Here is a 24,117-nt window from a genome sequence, read left to right on the forward strand (position 1 = left end):
TTCTGAAAAGATTAAAAGGTGGCAATCGCATTCTGTATATTCTGATGGACAGGTTGTGTTGTCAAATTCAAATTTGTTCGAACTCAAAACAAGAGGATTTTAAATGCTACATAATCTATTGTTGCAAACCCAAGTGATCCCAAGTGATCAACTTTCAGGAAGGCGAGGCGTGGGAGGTAGAGTGCCCCAGAGAAATTTCATTAGTTGTAAACGATTCTCTACGGCAGGATCAGAGTCAACTGCGAATTGAGATGCTTTTTGGGACCTGTACCTGCTATAATGTTTAGGCCTGAATAACGGCAAACTAGTTACACCGACCAACCTCAAGCACAGATTCAACTTAGCACACTAATCTCAGCCTGCCAACTTGCTTGTTCCACTTCACAGTTTTTCTTTATTTTTTTAACTGTTCCGATATCATGCAAGACTTATTTCAGTTGTCATCGCAATTGACTTTGTATAAAGATCGCCATGACAATCTGGTGATTCTTCACTGATGAATTTATTTGCATCAGTGGCAAGAGAGCCTGCTTCCTTTCATTTTTCTGCTGAGGGTAACAACACTTGTAATTGCTGCAGAGTCTCCATTTTCTTATAATTTTGTGTACAACGAGGTCTGAATAAGTGAAGTCCACAAGAACTTCTCAAAATATTAATGAAACTGTGACCTCTCTACAACGAGTTTGGGGATTGTTATGTGATCTGTTTACATAATATACAACATATAGGCCAAAAAAGGAAAAGGAAGAAACAAGAAACTTTTACACCGAGGAACGCAATTATGTATATACTCTGAATTTGTAGACTGACCTTGAATGGCTTAACCCGAAAACTGAATAGCTGCCAAACTAACCGCAAAATTTGATGAATGATCAATCAAAATGCAGAAAGAGAAAGTCTTTTGTCCCATGTCAATCAACATCATGAACCCATGATAAATCTGCCACAGCAAAGTTAAAACAGTGAAGAAAAGGACAACCAGGGGAAGGATAGTAGAAAAAAGATTTCTGACGAATAGGCAATAGTACAACTTTATCACATTACTGCAGAATGACCAGAATGCGAGATTTATTAGATGAGAATGTTGAGAGGCATCTGATGTCACAAGTAAAAAAAAAATGAATACCAACATTGACTTATTGACAAACATGGAAATGACTCAAATAAATAACTAAAAGAATTATTCAAATATATCACCAAAGACTAATCAACATTATAATCTGAGAAAACAGAATGTATGTTAGCCTTGTACTCTCTGCATCACTAAGGATCAAATATAATTTGGTTATAAACCTCTTTCTCATTAAAGAAATAAATTGGAACTCAAGAATAGATGATGGCAGAGGGGATAGAAAAGAACAAAGAAAAAGTAAAATGACATGTCAGTTAAAATGCAATGAGAAAAAAATGTGGTAGGATCTGACTATTATAAACCATCAAAAAAACCAATAATTTTATGCTACAGGAGAAATCTGCTTGCAAAACTAAATATCTGATGCATATCCAACTTGTTCACATTTACCACATTAAAGGAAATGTGATTCAGTTGCTTTAAACAGTTTAGCAAATGATATTTTACAAGAACCATGACATGGTAATGTGCTATGGTGCAAGTCATTTCCAACTGTACTGGTTGTTGTATAACCGTACATTAATGAGGCAAAATCTTGAGATACTCATAGCTAAATGTTCTAGCAATAACTGTACAATCCAATGATGTTATGTCATAGTACTATAATTTGCATCAAAACAAAATATTATATCCTTTATTTCTAATATGCATTGTTGCAATAACAATGACCATATAGAGAGAATTATCTCTTGTAGATTAAAACTTAAGGAAAAAACCTTGCAGCACAGCTTCCACTGCTACATTTGGAATAAAAGGCCCAAAACTAAATATCTGATGCATACCCAACTTGTTCACATTTACCACAAAGGAAATGTGATTCAGTTGGTTTCAACAGTTTAGCAGTGAAATTTACAAAAATCATTCATGGTTATGTGCTATGGTGCAAGTCATTTCCAACTGTATTGGTTGTTGTATAACCGTACATTAATGAGGCAAAATCTTGAGATACTCATAGCTAAATGTTCTGGCAATAACTGTACAATCTAATGATGTAATATCATATTACTATAATTTGCATCAAAACAAAATATTCTATCCTTTATTTCTAATATGCATTGTTGCAATAACAACCAGCATATAGAGAGAATTATCTCTTGCAGACTAAAACTTAAGGAACAAACCTTGCAGCACAGCTTCCACTGCTGCATTTGGAATAAGAAGCCCAACAATCCGCTGATTGTCAGTTGTTGTCTCTAAACGTACAACACGTATCCTTTTATGACTTTGCCGAGCCTGTAGGACGTTAATGTCAGCATAAAATAGAATAGCAAAACAGAAAGTTTTAACAGACCAACAAGGTGATCTAGATGGTAACACCAAATCATACAGTAATATCGAAGTATTATTTATAATAGACATTAACTATGTTAGCATATACAATATATTCACTTATGTCTAAAGCTAGATATAAGATGTCTTTATCAGATCAAGGAACCATTTATCTTGTCTCAAGATTATATATACTAGAAAATCTTCATTAGACTATTCTCTATTTCTGACATTACTAACTTGCACATCTAGCGCTCATTATAAATCTATCATTTAAAGAGACGCTATCCATCTAGCGCATTAACTTTGTAAGTGTGAATTTATGTTCGTGGATAATAAATACTTTAAAATATTGTATACAATCTAGTCTACTGTTAGGTCTAAGACATGTGACTTGTGGAAGAACATTCGTGCGAAGATCGAAGAACGGAAGTAAAAAATCAAGTCAATACGACAGAAGTTTAATTCTACAGGTTAAGTGCGCACCCTAGCACAAAGTTTACATACGAATCTGTATCTAATTCAAAGCTGGTCAAAAACAGAAATTTCTGAAACTGTTTCAAAACTAGGTATTTCTTTTTGAGATTCTCCTAGAACGAATCAAGAACATTCTACTAATCTTATAAAAGGATGTCAAATGTTAGATTAAGTCAGAGAACTCAAGGAAAATCAAAGACTAATTGCTTAAACGGTCTACTTTCCTCAAGGTGCTTATTTTCTATTAAAAGTTGAGGAGAGCTTTCTCTTGTCTGTTGCTTGGAGATCATCTACCATGTATTGAAGCAACAGAAGAGCTTAAAGAACCGTGAACACATCTACTACCTTCATTGAGTGCTCCAAGTAGAGTCTATTTCACCGAGTAGCTCATCGACGCAGAAAATTCCAGCAAGAGGGCTTCAATCCGAGAGACCATCCAGAGCATAGTGAGAATGGTTGTAAATAAATCTTGTAACTATATTTGAGTGTGAAATAAATTCATCCGCGACAGGTTGATTGAATCCGCAATTTTTCTTTCTTCTTTGAAGGAGGTCTTTCTATGTTAAAAAAATTGTCTCGATCTTTTGGTGTGTTTCAGTCTCAATTTAGATTTTGCTTTTTTATGTTTCCTATTTGATTTCTGTGTGGATCACAATTTTTGGTGATCCTGAGACAGATCAGCTGAAATGGATCGAGAGCCATAGCCAATCCCGATCCTAACCTGCAACTAGTCTAATGATTGGTTTCAGTCTAGGATTGGCCAGTATCAGGCTATCAATTGATACGTCTCTAACATATCAGCCAAAATTCGGTTGAAACCAGCTGAAATAATATTTGTAAAGATTTAAGTCAAACATACATATTTCCAATCGAGGGAACATTACTAATTGATATCCCCATCGGCCTTCTTTTTAAGTTTTCAGCTCTCTCAATCTCTCACACATAAACTCCTCCCACCCTAGACACTTCACCGAGCTCATCTAATGGTTGATCTGATGAGCTCTTCCGGATGCTCCGCACTTTGGTGAGTTTGGATAAGTGTTTTTTGTCTTTCTTTTTTTAAATCCCAAAAGTTCATAAAAATAATAAAGATAAGAAAATTTAGATTACTCACATAAAATAGTAACAATATAATATAAAAGTGAAACTGCTAAGAACATTATCAAACTTCGACTAGATTTAATAAAAACATGTCCTCATTGTTGTCATCACCTTGGAACAAAGGTGGGCTCATTGTTGTCATCACCTTGGAACAAAGGTGGCAGAAAGCCACATTTAGATGAGACTAACAACCACCTTTACAACAAAGGTGATCGCAGGAACTTAGGTGTTAAAAGAAAACATAAAAAAGAGTGGAGTAAAGTGAAAAATAGAAACGAAAAGGAATACAAAGAATGAAAGAAAACATAAAAGATATTAGGACATCAATAATTGATATCCTGAGTCAGATTTAAGTTAGATCCAACTTAGGATGCAATCTACATATAGTCCACGTGAAAGGAAAAGTAAAATTTTGTGTTGATAGCCAATTTGACCGATACATATCGACTGATACTACACTGAAACCAAGGGGAAATTAGTTTTGGCTCCAGTTTTGGATCGCTAATGGTTGATACCAATACATAGCAATCGATACTTTGAACCATGATTTCTCTACTTGAACAACCTAGCATCCATCAAAAAAATTCTTTTCAACTCCTTTTCTTATTGAAACACTTAATGCATCCATGCTCCTAATAGTCCTGGATCTTGATAAAGATTGACACCACCCATCAAGCTACCCAATGTAACCTCCTTTACCCATGCTTGCTTCACTGAGTACTCACAATGATGCTATAAAATATGAATAGACATATAATATGTTATTTAGTACTGTTATCTAACAATTGATATCTTCCATAGGAACATTAGTGCTAGTAACATTTTAGTGCTGCTTGAAGAATTTAAGATAACATCCACATTTATAAAAAGACTCTGGAGAATAATGCCTCGAGTGTTTGTCCCAACTATCCATTGATAAAGCAGGCTAAAATATGAACTCTACCTGCTTAGATAGAGCCTTTTCTATAGTTCCCCAGACAGGAAAAATGAGGCCTCCCAAAACATTGACCTCTTGTAATCTTCTCCCTACAGTACAATAGCTGCCGACTTTACATTTGGGCCCATGCATGCACTGAAATAAGAACAAGAACCCTTAAGCACTGATATCAAAAAATGATGACATTCTAAAGATAAAGAAGCAGACTTATAAGGTTATATTTCTAGCTAAATTAAGAGAAAAAGAAATACACACAGCTCAATCATATTACAATTTACAAGGTATATTATTAGGACAGCACTACATGAGCCCTAACCTATCGCTAATAGATATTTTTAGATTGAAAAAATTGTTAACTAGTCTGTGAAACCTGCCAATACTTAATGAAAACATATATCTAGGGGTGGAATAGACAAAATCACATGTGGATATTAAACCATGTTATCTCCAGAGTTTAATGTGACACGTATATGCAGGACAAAGACATGATATTAATACTTCAAATGTCAACGATTCCTAAGGTCCAGAACTTTTGGTATCAATGTTATTAAGATTGGTGCCAACTTATAGAAAATGCTATGTTAAAAAATACTGAGAAATAAAGATAACCAGTTTTAAAATTATCATCAAGCTAATTATGGATTTATGGTGCATGTTTCTTACAGCTATTATGATCCATGAACATCATGTCACTACTTCATGGCAAGCAATTTCAATCCATGTAAATGTGTGTATGATAGACATAACTGGGTGACTAAATCAAACCAAATCGCTACTTAAAATAAGAATATTTTCATCTAATCTCATGGGTGTGCAACCATATTAGTAGATTAACGGATGGAGGAAACAAATTAAGAATGTGATAGAAGTACTCTGAACTATAAGGATATCAGTATAGAAGACAATCGAGGAGCTGCCTATTGCATAGAACTAAACCCCTTCTCCCAGCTTCTAGAGGACCCTAGAGAACTTTGGTTGGCAATTGAATCTTAATATAAGGATCTAGGGTAGCAAGTCAGCAATCAACAACTCCATATAGAAGTGACATTTCCACACAATAGACAAATCATGAAGATTGAAGCATCAAAATGGGTTTCTTTATAGCATATATGATGGTCTCGAAGACCTCCACCATAATTTATCTAGGAATTTGTTCAAGACTAACAGTGTTTACAAAGGACTTTGCCTCTGATTATATCTTTTTTTAAGTAGTTATGAACTAGCAAAACTGATAAGCCGTTGCATATTAAAATATTAGAAACCTAAAAGCTGAAAAGGCTGACAAGAAAATTTTGTTTGCAATACGTATGCAACAGTTCTCAAATGTTTGTAACTTCTCTCATCACAATGGAGACGGCTACTAGATTTAATCAATCAACTTACAAAAATTATTGCCCTTTGAAGGGTTCATTGGGAAGCATCAACCCCTGTTTCAGACCATATGGATGCTAAAGTAGGACTAAAATCAGTCAGTGGCCTATCCTGGTGTGACAATCTAGCATAACAGGAAACAAAAGAAATATGAGAAAAAAGGACGACCATGCTTACTATATAGTATCACGAGAAGCAAAATAGGTTATAAGTAATTGGCTTCAAGAATGAACCAATCATTGTCTGAGTAAAACTTGTGCTCTAGCTGTTTAACCAATTATGTTTATGTAATATCAATTTTTTAAGAATAAAATAGGAAACTAAAGAAAAGAAAATATAAACAATAATAGAGAAACCAGTTTATGGTTTATGAATCACTAAGTTAATCAAGAATCACATGTGCAATTGTTCACATGCCATGAAACCATATAAATGAATAAGATCGATATAACTAGAATTCGGACGACCTTGCCTAGGAGGTAGCTTTATGGACAAGGAAAGCTAGAATTCAAAATTATATAGTATCTAACTATAATCAACTTAAGACATGTATTAAGATCACAATGGGTGTAGAACATAATGCACTTAATTGTTGAAAAAGGAAAAGTATTTAGCACTTTTAGTACGTGGCCGACACAACCGAGTATTAGCCACCTCCACCAAAATCCGGCCGAAACTAGAATCTTTCTTAGTTTTGGCTGTGATTTCGGATCAGCATCACCTGATACCGATAAGTACTTGTATCGGCCAATACTTTGAACCATGGTAAAATCTATTAGAGCTAAGTCAAGCCATCAAAGAAATCACTACTTAAGGAAGCAAGTATAACAAACTTATATGACTGATGTTGCTCTCTCATGATACTGAGTAATATATCAGAGAGTAAACAGAACAGAGAAAACATCTAGCTCCTAAGGACCTCAAACAAACTTTCCAGTGGACAAGTTACCTGTTTAGAAGACACCTCGTACTCATCTTGCCAACCTTTGCTGGCTTTCTCAATTGATGACACTTTTCTGTACTTACTTTTGAGTTCAGACAAAGGCATCTCCCTGGTGGTATTACACAAGAAATAACTACAACAGAATATGATTTTGTAGCAACTATGATGAATATATTGCAATCTTACGTACCTTAATGCTTCACCAACAGCAGGACGAATTATCTTAAATACTCCTGCAGCTGACCTGATGCAATAGATAAAGTATACAAATGCAAGTCAAACATTAATATAGCACAAGCAATCGCAACTAATTTGAAAGTTGAAACATCAAGGACTTGCAGAAAAAACCTCAGCAAAGAAAAGAGAAATGCAATGCATATGATTATATGTGGTTTAACTATATTTTGACAATCATACATGCTACTTAGTTACTATATATATGGTCAACGCAATTATGCAGACAAGATAGTGTCGCAAGCTAGGCTAGTCGAGGACATCCACACAAAAAAAAAAAAAAAAAAAAAAAAAATATATATATATATATATATATAATTTTTTTATTGATTTATTTCATGTAGCACTAACTAGTATACATTTGTAAGCTTCCTTTGTGCGAGAATTGCTGATATCCCTAGTTATGTGTCATAACAGCTTGCCGTACAGATGGCATCTTTCAGATGGTTACAGAAAAAACTTACCAGCAGTTTGGAATAGTAAAAATCCACCAATTTGTATTTGGCATACTTATACAGAGTATGCAATTAATAATTTATACATAATTCAGTAAGATTCATTGGAAAATAAGGTTGACAAGATTAAAAAAAATTAATATTTATCCTTCTATATACTTGCACTATAACTTGTAATATAAATTCGTTCTACATGAGCTTATTGTTCATTAGAGATAATTGGATGAATTTTGTTTCTCAATGAATACTGATTGCCTGAATTCATTATTTTACAAATAAGTAAATAAGGATTTATGGCACTTTGAAGTACTTTAAAAATAAGTGCAAACTAACATAAGTTATTGTGTTCCTTTACTGGAGAGGTAATGCTTAAAAGGATACAAGTAAACTCTGACTTTCGGTAGATATATCTAGAAACATGACAAGGAGATTGCACCATCACCTCTTTATCTAGTAGATATAGCAAGTCAGAATATCTAATCTAAGAAAGCTTGAGCTCATAAAAGCTACACCTACTCAATATAACCAACATCAACTACTGTATAAGAGACAAAGAGAACCTTCTCATCTGCAACTTGATCCGTGCAGAAAAAAATTAACAAAATTAATAAATAAAGAAGAAGAAGCTTCATGGATAAAATTAGGTAGTTAAAAATTTTGTGGACTCCACATGATCTCGCATATCTTATGGTAATTGTTCTTGTTACCCAGAATCATAGACAAGAACAATAAAATGAATAACTTGAAAGTGCACTGCATGAAATCACTGCTAAGAAAAGATGGATACCCCTCTACTGCTAACATATAATGCCTCCTGCCCATCCATTCCCTTTTGGACTCGTAGAATCCATCATTAACTGAACTAGCACCATCTTTTTGCCTATCATCAAGAAGAGCTTTTGCAGACTAACATGTCCACAAATTGATGTAAGATAATCAAGAAGAAAAAATATTTCAGTATTGAGAATTAAAAGATCAGCTGAAGTTCTCGGAAATCATATTTTACCTCCCAAGTAGTTCCCCGATCAATGGTAAAAGTAAAGAGAACAGTAGAAGCACCAGATAGGCTATCAACATGAACAGTCTGAAAAAGAAAACTATTACATAAAGCTGTAGAAGAAACAATATTAATGTGGTAACATGCCATTCCAACAAATTTTACCTTGGGTTGTCCCTGCATTTCAATTATGTTAGCTTTGATATCAACAATTCCAGAATCAAGTTGTCCTTCATTACGTGCATTGTGAATTAAAAGATCAAGAATGCTGGTGAAAAGTTCGAATAGCCTGAAATATATGTCCAAGTGTTAACTGATGCCCATCAGCAGTAAACTATCATCATTGAGGAAAAGTAATCAACAAAGTACAGGCCTATTTTGGATGTCAGGAGGCAACCCCAGAAGACGGTTAAGAAAACGTCCAACATCGTGCATATCTGAATCCACTATACGGCCAGAAATCTTTCCAGAATCTTTTCCATTGCCTGTATTGATCATTTGCCATTCCAATGAGTAAGCAAATCCTTTTCCCAATGAAATAGAGTTTGGAAGATCAAAAAGGGTTAAAGGCACTGGGTCAAAATTTCCTATTCATGTTGATCTGGCATATAAGCTGGCACAGCCATGTTGGTTGGTTAACAAAGATTTCGGAAATATCCTTTAAAAAATTGGTGCTCTTGCGTTATAATTCAACAGCCCACATAAGTGAATTAAGAAAAGAAGCACCACAATGAGTGGACATAGCTAAAATAGAGTCATAGACATTGATATCTAACATTAAGCAGTTATGCACTATTGCACTTATACATCAACCGAGATCACAGTACACATGAAATTATTTAGGTTTGAGAAACAACCAGGCTTTCTCCCAACTTCCAGAGCAAGTTCTAATTTCTGACATGAGTATTCAACAAGATACATTGAACATATATTAACAGACACTTTTGGACACAGGATTGAGAATAATATTACACTGCATTTGTTTCCTTCTTTTGGGCTAATGTCCTGATTAAACATACATGAAAATAAATAATTTATGCAGTACTAGTGCAGTATTTACTCCTGATAATAACAAATTCCATCAATTACAAGTAAATTGGTATTTACTACTTGATTCATTCATTCATTGACCTTCTAATTAAAAGAATAAGAAGAATCAAAAGTACTCACATAAAGTAGTGTCCCTGACGATTCCTACTGATATTAAAGCAGCTTTTGCTTTGGTGATAAATTCTTGAATGCTAGCTGGATTCTCAGATGAACATCCAGGAGGCACAACTGTCAGAGGATCCTGATAAGCTTGAAAAACTCTTTGCTTAGAACTTCTCTCATAGATCAGAAAAAGGAACAGTAAACAGGTCTGGATAGACCTTGATAAAATTACAAACCTGTTCCATTATTCCCCTGTACATCATCATGAGGGCCCTCTTTCCATAATTGCTATCATAATTAAAAGCGCTCAGTGAAGGTCCAGCCCTACACATATTAACCAACAATGACTTGTAGAACATACAAAATTTAATTGTTCCTACTACTGTACCGATGAACAAGCTTATCATATCTCTCAGTTATAAAGAATAAACTATGATCAGCTTACCTGCGATCTCCTTGTGTTAAAGCTCCAAGTGTCTCTAATCTCTTTGCAACTATTGATGCAAATCGCCTTTCACCACCAAGATTTGTGAAAAGAAGCCTAGACAACATAGATGGCAAAGACTGCATAGTCTAAGATAATACATCAAGAACAGCTGCTTAAATTCTATGGGCAAGAGAGTTTTTTTTTTTAAAAAAAAGAGAATAATTTATGAAATCCTACATCTCAATATTTTAGGGCAATCATATGAGGGTATGTTTGTATGCATCTTCACGTAGATCAAAACCTCATGTGCTTACCATCTTTCCAGATATTGAGCAAGGAACTCTGTCAATGAAAGGGTAATCATATGCCCTCTCATTGCTTTCTCAATTATTTTCACCTTATTCTACCTGTTTAAGTTCCTTCATCTACAATAGAGCACCTCTTTCTTACTATAGCTCATGTGGTCTCACCTGGGTATGATGGAGGCCTTAATATTCAATACCTAGCAACACCACTTAGGCACTAACCCACCTAAACAATCTCATCCCAGCAACACATAATTTTTGCACATGCGTTTTAGTTGCTGAACATATTACCAGCAAAGAATTGATATAAACCAGCTGCATGATATTTATTTACTTTTAATTAGTTTCGTAAATGAAAATTGAACATATCAGAAGCATCCAGCTATCAAGTAAGTTTGCTTCATTCTGCATGCATCTGAATAGCAAGAAATTCAACAAAGGTATGAAAAGTCGTCTTTAACAACTATATAAAGCCCATCAAAAAGAACGAGATTAGAAGATCAGCTCCAGAATAAGCACTAACATTCTGATTCAGTAATTTCACTTCAATGGACCAGTCCCAACGTATCAATTGCGCAGCCATGACAAGTACTTTAAAAGTAAATTTAATTCCTCGAAGTGTGGTCAGCTAAACTGATAACTAGTCACAGTAATAGAAACTTGAAGAGCAGTTGGACATGGTTTTTCTAGCTCTAATCTTTGGTGTTGCCAGTATTCAATGCAAGCTGGAGAAGTTGCAGTTCAGCTAAGTCTCATGGCACATCCTACTTCTCGTGCCAACAATCTGCCAGTACAAGATGTGCCACCTAGCAGAAACTCAGATCCTTATCCCGCACTACTCTTTAATCTTTTAATAATTTTACATATAATACATATACCACAAATGAAAATTTTCAAAATTGCATTTAATTTTGTCAAAGAGAAGTTACCAATGAGTTAGTAATGCCTAGAACACAATTACCTAAATCAAATACTATATGATTGAAACCGAGGTGAGGAAAACAAGGGGAAGCATTGCTTCACTGTAATAAGAACAAACCTATATTGAGGTGCTGATGCTTGATTAGAACGATGAGTTCTTCCAAACTGTTGAATTGCACGATCAGCACTCCATGGAAGCTCAAGTGTTAAGTGTACCCTCCTATGCTGAAAATTCCTTAAGATTCAGCAAAGGGAAATCTTCCAATAAATCTTGATGAAAACTTAATCTAGGTTAAAGTGTGAAGCTCTAAAGTCTAGACCTGATTTAGTGCCCTTCTGTCAGCTTGCAGAGAGACACCGGCGGATCCAGCTTCCGAGATTATAGCAACCAACTTTTTTCCATCCATAAACAACTGCTTCTCGTGCATGTTTATCATTTCCATTGTAACTTCCTTTCTGGAAAGCAATGCACAATGTAAGTTTGACTTAATTCTACAAGGAAAAAAAAATTAAAGATAACAAACCCATTCTCACGTGTTCCGCGCCTGATAAATAACACCCTTTCCACCTGATGCCCTTACGAGCATACCCCGGCGACCAGTCATTTCTGCAACATTCTCAGGGCCCCCTAGCTGCAAATTTGCAAACAAAAATTAACTAGAACAATATATATATATATGACCTAAAGTTAACAGAACCAAGTCAGCAGTTACTTATGGGAAAAAACAGTGTTTTAAAAAGTGTTTGGGCATCTGCATATGCAGCCGTCCCGCATAGGTGGGCTCTAGTGATTGAGGGGGTTCAAAGCGGATCAGACTGCTCACAATGCAGATTGGGTCAGTGACCAGATGGGATTTTTTAAAAAAAAAAAGGAAACTATGCTCCTAACCCCAATTGATCCCATTATCCCAAATCCCTTCAAAATCCCCAAATTTTAATCCTCTTCCTCTATGCTCCAAACCCTAATTGATCCCATTATCCCAGATCCCTTCAAAATTCCCAAGTTTTAATCCTCTTCCTCTCAAGTAGGGTGACAATCAGTGGCTAGCGACAGCTCGGCCAGCAACCGTAGTGGTCACCTCTTCTCCTCCTCCCATGGTTTCTCGCCTCCTCTCGTCCCACCTCTTCTCCATGCTCCCCCATTCTTCCCCTCAGCTTCCTGTCTCGACCTCCACCATCCTCCTCTGTTGTTTTCTTTTCCTTTCTTCACGTTCTCCTCCGATGCAAATTTTGCTACCTTCTCCCACCAGCACTGCCCCATTGATTTATTAAATAATCAATTAATTACTTGTTACTGCTTAGTGATTAATGTGAACACTGTGAAATTGTGATTTGGTTATTTAAGTAGTTGAATTAGTGGTAAATGATAAAAGTGTAACCTAGAGTCTTAGACTATTTAGTAATTTACTGTGAGTTCATTATTTGAATAATTGATCATGTTATTTGTTTACTACATTTATACATAAAATAGTTTATTACTAATAAAAATTTATATATACTATATACTATATGTTATATGTTATATATAATTACTTTTAATTTTTTACATATTAGAAATGTTAAACTACATAGGCGCCTGCATACTATCAAGACATTATATGGTAGGGTAACCGCCCACATACCATGGGCAACTTCTATAATATTGGATAAAACTATAAAAGTATAAAGGTTGAGTTGCATTGACCATTAAGTCTCTCTAGTCATAATAAAAACAACATATTATAACAAGTTAATCCCAAAAAGTCTGACCATGCTACCTGATCAATTATATCATCAAGAGGATTGTTAGGCAGATCCAATGACCGGATTATCTCCAAGATCTTTAATTTTCTCTCCTGTGCAGCTTCATACCTGATAAATACAAAATCTGATAGCAAACTATGGTATGTGGTGGCTTTTATGTCTAACATAGTATTAACTAATTTTCAGCTTTTTGAGAACATACCTCTTCGAGAGTTCGGCAATGTAGGCGTCTCTTGCCTTAAAATATTCATCCGTTTTCTCCTTGCATGAGTGGCATGACCAATCATCAGACACTACCTCAGTCCAAGGAGGTACTAGACAAGCAGGATGAACAAGTCGACTACAACAGGAACAGCGAAGCAACATCTTTTTCTCCTAAAAGATGATGACAAGTACATTACAAACTTAAGGAAAAGAAAGGAACACATATGTAGCAAAAAATAATCACCACATAATAGAGAATTTACTACTAACCAGAGAAAAAAGTATATCAGAAATTCTAAGAAAAAGTATGAAGATCAAAGAAATATGTTACGTAGGGAATATAAAATAACCTCTTCACTGTTGCAAATTTCACAGATTTGGAACTCCTCATCAGATTCTGTTGACTCCTGATCAGAGTCAGCTGCAATGACCATAGGAGATTCATTATCAAGTGAAAGTAAAACCCAACCTTGAAAAGAGTTACCCTCGATAACAGAAATATAGAATATAGTGTCAGTTTCAGATCACACTAAGTCACATAAGACAGATAACACCATGGTACAGCCCTGCACATAGCATTGGCATTTCAATAAGACAATAATGGTACTCAAAAGTCCCTCTCGATTGACACATGCCTAAATCTCCCCAATTATACAATGCAACTCACATCAAAACTTCTTTTTTCTCTCATCCTGCTCAATTTAAAGATCTCCTGACTTGTCAACCTGTTAACCCACTGTGGCCAGTTAGCCAAAATGTACCCTAGAAGAACCTTCAGCTAGAGCAACTCAAACACTCAAGGACAACCAAGAAAACAAGGTTTTAAGCCGCGACAGCCGTGCAGTGCACCATATGTCGTGATGGTAAGATGCTGGCATGAGAATAGGAAACCACCATACTGGCCTTCATCACCTTCTTCCATCATCGGAGTGCCTAGCGAGGGAGGATCTGCCCCATCTTGCTACCACTTGAAAAGACAAAAGTGGTAGGGTTTTCCTCCCATTTAATCAGTTAAAACAAGATGCGAAGCGGTATAAGGACTTCTCTCCGATGAAAGACGCCAACATAGAGGAAGCAAGGAAGGGTCTCTCTCAAGCTAGGTGCTTCAGCACACCTCCAAAATGCAGAGAGGCACAATTTACTAACATATATTATGTAGACAGGCCACTTAAACAAGGTGTACCAATGGTTTTTAAATCCTTATGAGGAAACATTTTAGTTCACATATTCCCAATTTACATTTCAATCTAATGTCAATCAACTTCCTCTCTAGTTAAATATGTTCATCGGCATCTTAAAAATGTGGATGCAGTTTAAAGCATGGATGGCCGTGCCAACCGGCACCCTCTCTCTCCCTCCCTCTCTCACTAGGGCACTCGACGAAGCAACGGCGAGGGCGAGCGGCGGGCAGCGATCAGCGAGCGATGGCGACGGTGACTGCAAAGGCAAAGGTGAGTATCTCTTATCTTTTTTTCTCCTTTTATGGCACAGCCGGTAAGTGTCGTAGCACGTGTTGTGCCGGCCAGTGGTCGGCACGGTCCGTGTCTGTGGCATAGCCATCGTTGGTTTAAAGTAGATAACTAATAAAAGAGCAATTTAAAAAGCTTGACCTCGATGTTAGGCAGAAGTGTTGAAAGATATTATATCTACAAAATCTGAAAAAAGTCGATCAAATTTGAAACTACATATGTACTTATAAACTATACCACCTTAGTGTATGATTATCCATATGTAACTTCTTGCTAATTCAAGCTATGTGATATAGGCTGTAACTAACTATGGAAAACTAACATAATAGGCCAACAGGAAATATGAAGCTCACCCAGAGATCCCTCTACGTTTAGACTTAAATAAATATCTTATGTAACTAAGCAATTTAATAAATAATTCTGCATCTTATATTTGATGGTCAATTGCAACTAATATATTGCAGCGAAGCTCACCCAGGGATCCCTCATCACTTTCACCATCACTAACTTGCCACTTTGCAACTTTCCTGACTCTTCCTTTGTAAGATACACCAGGTGTTGCAGAATGCCGCTTGCGTTGGAGCTCTTTAACACTTTCTTCACCTATGACAATTAGTGAAAAAGGATAACATATGCAAAACTTGAAGAATTAAGGTATGCAAACAAGTTAAAAACAAACCAGGTACTGAATCAGGCTTTAGTGGAACAGGATAATTTTCTTCTACCAATTTAAGAAGAAGCTCCCTAGGACCAGATACGAAGTCATCTAATTCAACACCCTGCTCCAAGACTCAACAAATAAGCAAAGCAACATTTTAGAAAAATAAGCCATCAGTGGGTACCCCAGTAGAAAATTCATCACCAATGTTCAGACAGGAAGAAAAACAGTTAGATGAACAAGAAGAGAGCACACATATTTTGTAACAGCTTCTTCAGTTCGAGCCTCTCCAGTGCTCTGAAGACCAATAACCACACATTTATTTTCTGCTAGGGCTTGCTTAGCCAGTCTCACTGCTACAGGTACTTTGGCTGACATACATATGTGCCTGAAAAATCGCTGCAAAAACTACAGTGTTAAAATTTTACCTTTAATTTATATGTAACTTAATAGGAAAAAGATTCAACTTATAAGCATTCACTTGCATTTGAAGACACTGGTTGTATCCGAAATAGATGTTCAATGTCATAGAGAATACCCTAGAAATGCATCTATAATTTCTAGAAGACTAAATGCTCAAAGCCACAAGATTAAAATGCACACAAACACAACTATGCAAAAAATAAAATCAAATATAATAAAAAAAAGTTTAAGATATAACCTGATGGCTGGCCCAATACAGCCGCCAAATTTGGCTTGTATTTGGCTTCTCTTCTGAAAGAAATGCACTTGCTGATAGCAGTTCAACGCGTAACTCGGCCCAAAACTCAGCTGCTTTCTTATACATATTCTGCATTGCAAATTAACTATCAAATAAAGGCTGCTCCAAAATATACGCTTTGAATGTATAGCAATCACCAGTAAACAGAAAGCATACATGAAAGTCAATTCACTTTCACTGGCTTCCAAGAAAAAAGAAAATTGAGGGAAAAACTTAAAGAACGTAATCCATATCAGCAAATTCTGAAACTAAATGTTGCAGCAAAAGCTGGCATATTTAGCCAGTGCTAAGTGTATTCTGATGAACAGGCAAAACCACAAAGTGCAGCATGTGTAATGAGTTAAAGCTTCAATTTAATGATTTATAACCACCAAAATAAAAACAGAAGTGAAGCTTCGAATAAACAAGCAACTCAAAGAAAGTTAATACATAAAATCTAGATAATTCTTAACAAATAAAAGGCAGAAATATTATGTATCAAAGGAAATAACCATGTCATTGGCCCTGGTGTATCTTCTCTAACCAAGGTTTCCGATGGTTTGTACTTTATAATACAAAAGCTATAGTCTGCATTAAGTATTGGTCAAAGATATAACATACTGAAAACAGACAAAATTAGCCAATTTTACTACACCCACTAATAAAAGAAGAACCAGTAAGACCAGCATATTTACCTTCAGAAGTTGCAGGTATAAGATCACCTATAAAGAAGCAGCCTCACTCAAATGTACGGCAGTCTTTCGGTTTTCTTACTTATGGTTTCAATAAAATAAAATTGCTATACATCAGCTATAAATATGATACTAATCAAGACTAATTTATAACATAAATAATTTGCATATCTAGCATGTAGTTATAGAGACCAAAGAGCAAGCAGTTTAGAGACCAAAAGAAAACTGAAAAATACAGATGCATCCAATTATAATTAAATAAGCTTAATATTGTAAATGCCGGACAGATTATTAAATAGAAATGAGAAGGCTCCATGGAATATTTACAACCTACAAATCCGAAACTAAGAGAACTTATAAGAACAGGACTAGTCCTCTATTGATTTTAATTAATAAATGGAAACGGACAACAAAAAAACTAAATATATTCAAGGTTTTTTTTTTATACTGAGAAAACATTAACAGTAGCAAGGGGAATACTCTCTTTACCATCATTCTTTCCTCCAGAGGTGCTTCTATTACTTCAAACTCTGCACCCTTATAGCTTAGAGTGCGACAAACGTACATGCCCCTAGACAAGGTATTTATATATTGTAAAGATATCCTTTGAACCAAAAAGCACTTTGTAACAACTTCTAAATTCTAACCTAGCCTTCATGTCCATTGCAACAAGTTCAAGTGCTCCAACACCACCTTTATCAAGAACTCCTGAAAAAGATTTGTTTATAAGAAAAAAAAAGTTGTTGTTTTTGCTACAAATCATGCATTAAAAAGTATACAAACAAAAAATAATAATAAGAAGAAGAATGGCAAACTATTCAAGTGTAACTAAAAGGAAAAGAGTAAAGAGGATATAGGAAAAGACCGAAGACAATATCAGTAGTTACAATCTTGGAATTCCACTTTGAACTGTGTGAAATTTATTTTTATTTTTTTTTCTAATATTTCAGCCCTCTACTCCTCTCAAGAAAATTGATTTTCATGATTAAAAAGCTTTGGAAGTGATGCCAAGGCAGGCAAGCGCGTAACACACTCATGGCTTAAAAAATGTTATATCAGTTGATACATAAGGACTTGGATAAACTCCTTAAGGTGCCGATATGGGATTGACATGGGGCAGCACATCATTCTTGACTTGCAGTACTTCTACATACTCTCTTCTTTGTTTCAAATCCTAAAGTTAAGACAATACCGTGCCTTTTTATGATTGTCACAGATCACCACCTATAATTCATCAACGTGGTTGACAAAAAATATTCAATTGTTAACCTCTGTCCAGTCTCAATATTACAACTAACTCTGAATCTGTTAGTACTTTCTAGATATTAAACATTACAAGAAAATGTTTACATTAGGATTTGCAGACTCAGTTTGTCAGAGGATTAGTGGCTCTATTGTTCACCTCTATATTTGGTATGTGGTTGCGGTCCAGTTAATCAGTAATGTCAACTAATCAGCAATCTGTATCCGTATGATTTGCATTACAAAAATTTAGCTCGATCAATGACAATGAGTTTGTTGGAACCTAGTAAATACCGCATCCATGCATCAGAAAAAGTCAATGGTGGAGAAAAGCCTTGCACCATCCACAAGTCCTCAAGATTTTGTGCTCATGAGTACTAAATTGTCTTAGGAGGAGAATGTCAGAAATGCAGTTGCATAATTATGCAGCATAGTCCTTTTAATAAACTAAAAATAATGTTGTCCTTTCAAGATTCAATGCAAGCAGGTATAAGTGAAAAATGGAAGAAAAACAATTGTAGATCATACCAAGATGGGAAGAACATGTGAAAAGTGCATGAACATTGATATTTGTCATGAAAAGTAAAACTGTAATCATTTGTCTCAAAATGATTACCAAGATTCAACATTTAATACCTTTTCTTCTTGAAAATGAGAAGAAAATATTTCATGCCATACAGCTCTGAGTGATTGGATGACTAGAGGAGTAAAGTCTATAACAATCAAAGGATTGCAAAAATTAAGCAGGATGGGAAAGGCAAACCTAAGAAATCCTGAAATTTAGAAAAAGATGTTCCAGCTCCCCAAAGTCCAAGCCGGACCATGTAACCCATGTTTCGTGGCTCAGAAGCACCAGTTGCTGAGCAATAAATAACTCGAGCCTCAGGTAATCGTGCCTGTAATGTGTTAACATTGTGCTCATGTATCAAAAACTTACACAAAAAAGAAAAGTAATATTTACAGCATTTAAGACCAAAATACCAATAAAATGCATATACCTGTATCTCAAGAACAGCTTCACCTGTACGAGTAGGTTGCCCTCCTGCCTCAGGAACTAGATTCTTGGCCTTGTGGCACTGAATGAAAGGTAGTCTTCAAGTAATCAACATTTAACATAAATGAAGATTGACTAACATAAAGACTGAAAGATGGAGCTGTCGTTAAGCCATCAAAAACAGAAAGCAATAAATCTTGGGGTACCTCATCAAACACTAGAAGGCCATCAAAGTCTGACCCACACCACTGCACCAACTGCTGCAAACGAGAACGCCCTCTCTCAGATGATGCTATCAAGCTACTATATGTCAAGAACACTACTCCATCCTTGATACCAACAGCTTTGGAGTCTAGCTTAGAATATGGAAGCTTATTTAAAGCATGTACTGCAGAACAAAGATTGAAGTCCTCTCATTAGTCAAACATGAGAAAGACTTTGTCACTACAAATAAGAGATTTACATCAGCAATACAGGTGATAACTGACTAGATGTGAGACCAATGACCAAGAGATACCTTCAGTAGCTATTATTGATAATAATGAAATAAATTCTTTTACGCATGCCCACATACCGTGTTTCTTAATAAATACATATACGGATACATTAACCATTATGCAACAACACTAGGTCAGTATAGGTAAGAACAAGGATTGTTGTGACAACCAGCAAAGGACGTGTTGATAGTTACCTTCAACACATGTAGCACCAACATCATCCAAATCTCTACGAGCATCGAACTTTAAGTCTGACCCAACAGAAATCCAACTGCAAAAGTACCACTACAATGAGGAGAAAGCAATGAAAGACAAGAAATTTAACATCTTAATAGTTTAGAAAAGAGAGAAGCCTGAAAAAAGGGAAGATGATCAAAAGATAAACAACCATGAAGTGTGACAAGGTTAACAGAATTAAGTGCAACATCCAAGTTTAAATTATTCAAATGCTTACAGTGCTTTACGTCTGCGACGTTGCCAATTCTCCCAAATCAATCCAGCAATAGTTCGACCCTTACCAACACCAGCTCCATCACCAATGAAAAAACCTGCTCTTGAACCATTTTCAAGATGATGGAGATGTCTCTGCATACAATTAGAAACAGAATAGCATCAATTAAACAGTCAGCCAAGAACAACCAAAACATCGCCAATTGAAAGGTAAAAAAAGAATAACCTGACAGGCATAGACTATTGTTTCGATTTGCAAGCATGACAAAGCCTTGGTTTCAGCAAGCTCATCAATTATTTTCAGATTATAAGTTGGTTCCGGAGGTTGCACAGCTGACAAGGAAGAGGTTTCAACAACGGGATCTGGATGAGGCTGACCAAGTGACAGCTTGGGAGGGCACTGCAAACCAAATACATATATTGTAAGAATATTATTATACTATGAGAATGTCTTGCTAAAAAGAACAGAGATTGACAATACATGGAAATAAAGATGTGGCAAGCATCTATTTCATGAATTCTAGTTTCGGTCGATCCCAAGAAGGATCGGCTAAAGCTTGTTGAAATGGTTTTTTTTTAAGATTTAGGTCAGAGATAAATAAATCCAACTTGAGGAACATTAGTAATTAATGTCCCCAATTCTTTTTTTACGTTTTTAGCTTTTCTATCTCCCACACACACTCTCTTTCCACCCTTCACACTTCACTAAGCTCATCCAGTGACCGATCCAACGAGCTCTTCCGACTGCTTCGTTCTTTGGTGAATTCGGATAAGCATAATTCTTTTCTATCATTCTCACCCACTATTTAACTCCCTCTTTCTTACTACTGCAGAATAAAAGTGAAGAGAGATAGAGATTTCTAAAGAGAGATAGAGATCTCTTTCATTTTACTTCTGCAGCGGTAATTTACAAATATAGAGAGTTATCAATCCAGCTCAAAATTCATTATGGTTTTGAATGAATAATTTACGGACATAGAGAGTTTCAAAATCTTGATCTATTCCATTTATTTTGTAATGAAATACTAAAATGTACCTACATAGTCCGTAAAGGTTTCACCAACAGGACCACCTTCATCTTCTTCTCGCTCCACATCGATAGCAACCTGGGCAAGATATCAAGTATAATACCCAAGAAATGTCAAATTTCAAACAAAAATTTAATAATCTTTCTTAAAAAAAGATAAGATAATCCTCAAAAGAATGAGAAAGTTGTGGCTAGTGAGACCTGACCGCGCTCTATATTACTGCTGGATAACTACTGGCATAAAATGAAGTGAACAAAAGTGCAGAAAATCCTACGACTGTTCTTCTTTGTAATAAATGGAGGTCAATTAAGCTATTCTTTGTCATTTTAAATTTGAAAATCGCTATTATTTGTTTAACAAAGAGTAAAAAGCATGAGAGAGCATGGGAGACCTCCTCCTATGTATCCTAATGAATTGAAGAAACATATTAAACCGCAGCACAACTTCTGATCATTAGTAAAAAAAAATTTCCTAATGAGTTGAAGCATGAGGGCGCGCCTCCTTTATTCCGCTTAACCCAACAAAAAAAAAAAAGGCAAACATCAATACCTAGATATATCATTATAAAGTAAACATGTCACACATATGGTGTCAAGAGTATGATAAACAAAACTAGGGAAATGTCACCCAACGAATGGGAGAAAAATTAAGTAGAACGGTATAAAACCCCCTACCAAAAGAATGAATGGGTAGCATGTGAATGTTGAAACGAACAAGGTCCACTAAGTTGACAGGACGGCAGCATATTACAGGATTTTTGTAGTGGCATGTGTTATCTACATTCCTTTCTGAATATTAGCTCAATCTTTTCTACCTCGTTCTCTTTCCATTTCATCTCAAAATTCAAACGTAAATGACTGATGAATCATGCTTCAGATAGTTCGACGAATACTATATCTAGAAAAAGCTACCCAATTAAGCCAGTTGGGTTTATCGAAATCCGGACCAAAAAAGGTTAGCCTTAAAAAGAAATTCTTGAATTGCATCGAGAAGAAACAATTTAATTAGTCAAATTAGGGTTATCTCAGTCCGTACCAAGAACGGCATAGAAAATGTTTTTTTTTTTTTTTTTTTTTTTACATGTCGCACCTCATTGATCTCCTCCGGGGTTCCTGAGGCGGCATCCCTGGCAGCGACGGTGCCCCGGACGAGGAAGCCCCGAAGAAATGTTGGAGCTTGGAGAGGTCGACGGCGAGGTCGACGCCGCACTGGGGGCAGGCGAAGCGGGAGAGGCCATGGGGCACATTTAAGATAGCCTTGCATCGGGCGCAGGGGAGCTGGATCTTGGTCGGATCGATGCCCTGGGCCTGCGGCGGAGGTCTCCTGGGAGGAGGCGGGGCCGGCGCCGGCGGAGAAGGGCCTTTCGCAGCTGCGTTGGCCATCAGCTCCGGCGGAAGCATCTGTGGGAGCTGACACTTAGGGCAGATGAACTCCGTCATCCCCGGAGCCACAGATAGGATCCCGTGGCATCCGGCGCATCGGACCTGGCAACTCCCCGGTGGCGCTGGCGCCGGCCCCGGGGGCGGGAGCGGCGGCACCTGCGTGCGAGGACCCGATGGTTGCCCCATTCCCCTCTCTCTCTCTCTCTCTCTCTCTCTCTCTCTCTCTCTTAAAATCTCTCTAGATTTCTTCTCTCCTTAGCGTCGGAATTGGAAGGGAGAGAGAGGGAGGGAGAGAGAGAGAGATGGGAATTTGAAGGGAAAGGGAGGGTTTCGTTTGGTATAAAATTATCTTCCTTCTTTCGGAGCGGGATGAACAACTAGGGGAGGAGTTCGGGCGAAAAGGAGGAAGGTTTAGATGTAATAAATGGAGGGTTGCGGGATTTTGCTCATGGAAGTCACGTGCCGCGCGTCACCAGAAGTAGTTATTTAATGGAATTGTTTTTGCATTTACACCCTTCTAAAATCTTTTACTTGTTTATGAACCCCTCTAAAGTTGATAATTGTGTGGATACCCTTCAAAAGAAATAGTTTGTCTTATTAATGTCTCGATGAAAAAAGAACACGTGTACTTTTTATTTTTCTTAAGTCTTTTAATTGTAAGTAAGATTTTTTTCCCCCCTCTTTTTCCCTTCCAAATTTTATCTTTGGTACAATAGTACTTAAATTAAAAAAGTAATTATATTTTTTTTATTTTATTATATAATTTATAGTTATTAAATGCTTCGATCAAAGTCCACAATTAAGGAGTTTAAATAAAAAATTAATTATATTTCAATTTTTTATTATGTAATTATAATTATTGGACGTTTCTATTTTTATAAATTTGACGGTTAAGTTTACTTATTTCTTAGTTTGTATTACACAAAATGTAAGTTGAATTCAAACTTATTATTTACTTAATATACGAAAAATACACAGTAATTTAATTACTTAAGATATTATAATTAAAATAATTTTCATATGTTAAACTAATTAACGTACTTCATATATATAAGTTACATAATTTAAGTATATAATATGTTGTAAATTTTGATTAATGTCATTTAGCTTAGCATAAACCAACTATGAAATTTATTAAATATTTATGTAATACGTTTTAACTAATTAATATTGTTTTGAACTTAACTCTAACAATATACATTATATACATCTATGAATAATACTATCGCCCTTATGGTGCAAAATAATAACTATATTAACTTAAAAAAAAAGAATCATCATATTATGGTCAGATGATCATTTTATTCTTAAAATTATAATAAAAAAGGACCAGATTA

The 24,117-nt window shown here is 35.8% G+C and overlaps 1 protein-coding gene across 1 annotated transcript; it reads right to left on the reverse strand.

The window, feature by feature from the left end:
• Nucleotides 1-564: 564 nt before the first annotated feature.
• On the reverse strand, nucleotides 565-23,166 carry LOC140793390 (protein FORGETTER 1). Its single transcript, XM_073144846.1, is given in 33 exon segments — nucleotides 565-940; nucleotides 2,254-2,365; nucleotides 4,923-5,051; nucleotides 7,237-7,339; nucleotides 7,421-7,474; nucleotides 8,707-8,825; nucleotides 8,926-9,003; nucleotides 9,082-9,205; nucleotides 9,290-9,401; nucleotides 10,087-10,207; nucleotides 10,305-10,392; nucleotides 10,514-10,609; nucleotides 11,840-11,946; nucleotides 12,042-12,177; nucleotides 12,256-12,353; nucleotides 13,479-13,572; nucleotides 13,667-13,839; nucleotides 14,019-14,089; nucleotides 15,612-15,740; nucleotides 15,817-15,916; nucleotides 16,051-16,194; nucleotides 16,457-16,585; nucleotides 17,677-17,758; nucleotides 17,835-17,895; nucleotides 19,193-19,325; nucleotides 19,428-19,505; nucleotides 19,630-19,811; nucleotides 20,115-20,191; nucleotides 20,375-20,505; nucleotides 20,597-20,770; nucleotides 21,411-21,476; nucleotides 22,488-22,505; nucleotides 22,508-23,166. Coding segments are annotated over 33 exon segments (3,807 nt in total). The 5' UTR covers nucleotides 22,967-23,166; the 3' UTR covers nucleotides 565-911.
• Nucleotides 23,167-24,117: the final 951 nt, after the last annotated feature.

The sequence above is a fragment of the Typha latifolia genome, chromosome 8, assembly GCF_019914945.1.
Source record: "Typha latifolia isolate L0001 chromosome 8, TyphaL0001v2, whole genome shotgun sequence".
Lineage (NCBI taxonomy): Eukaryota > Viridiplantae > Streptophyta > Magnoliopsida > Poales > Typhaceae > Typha > Typha latifolia.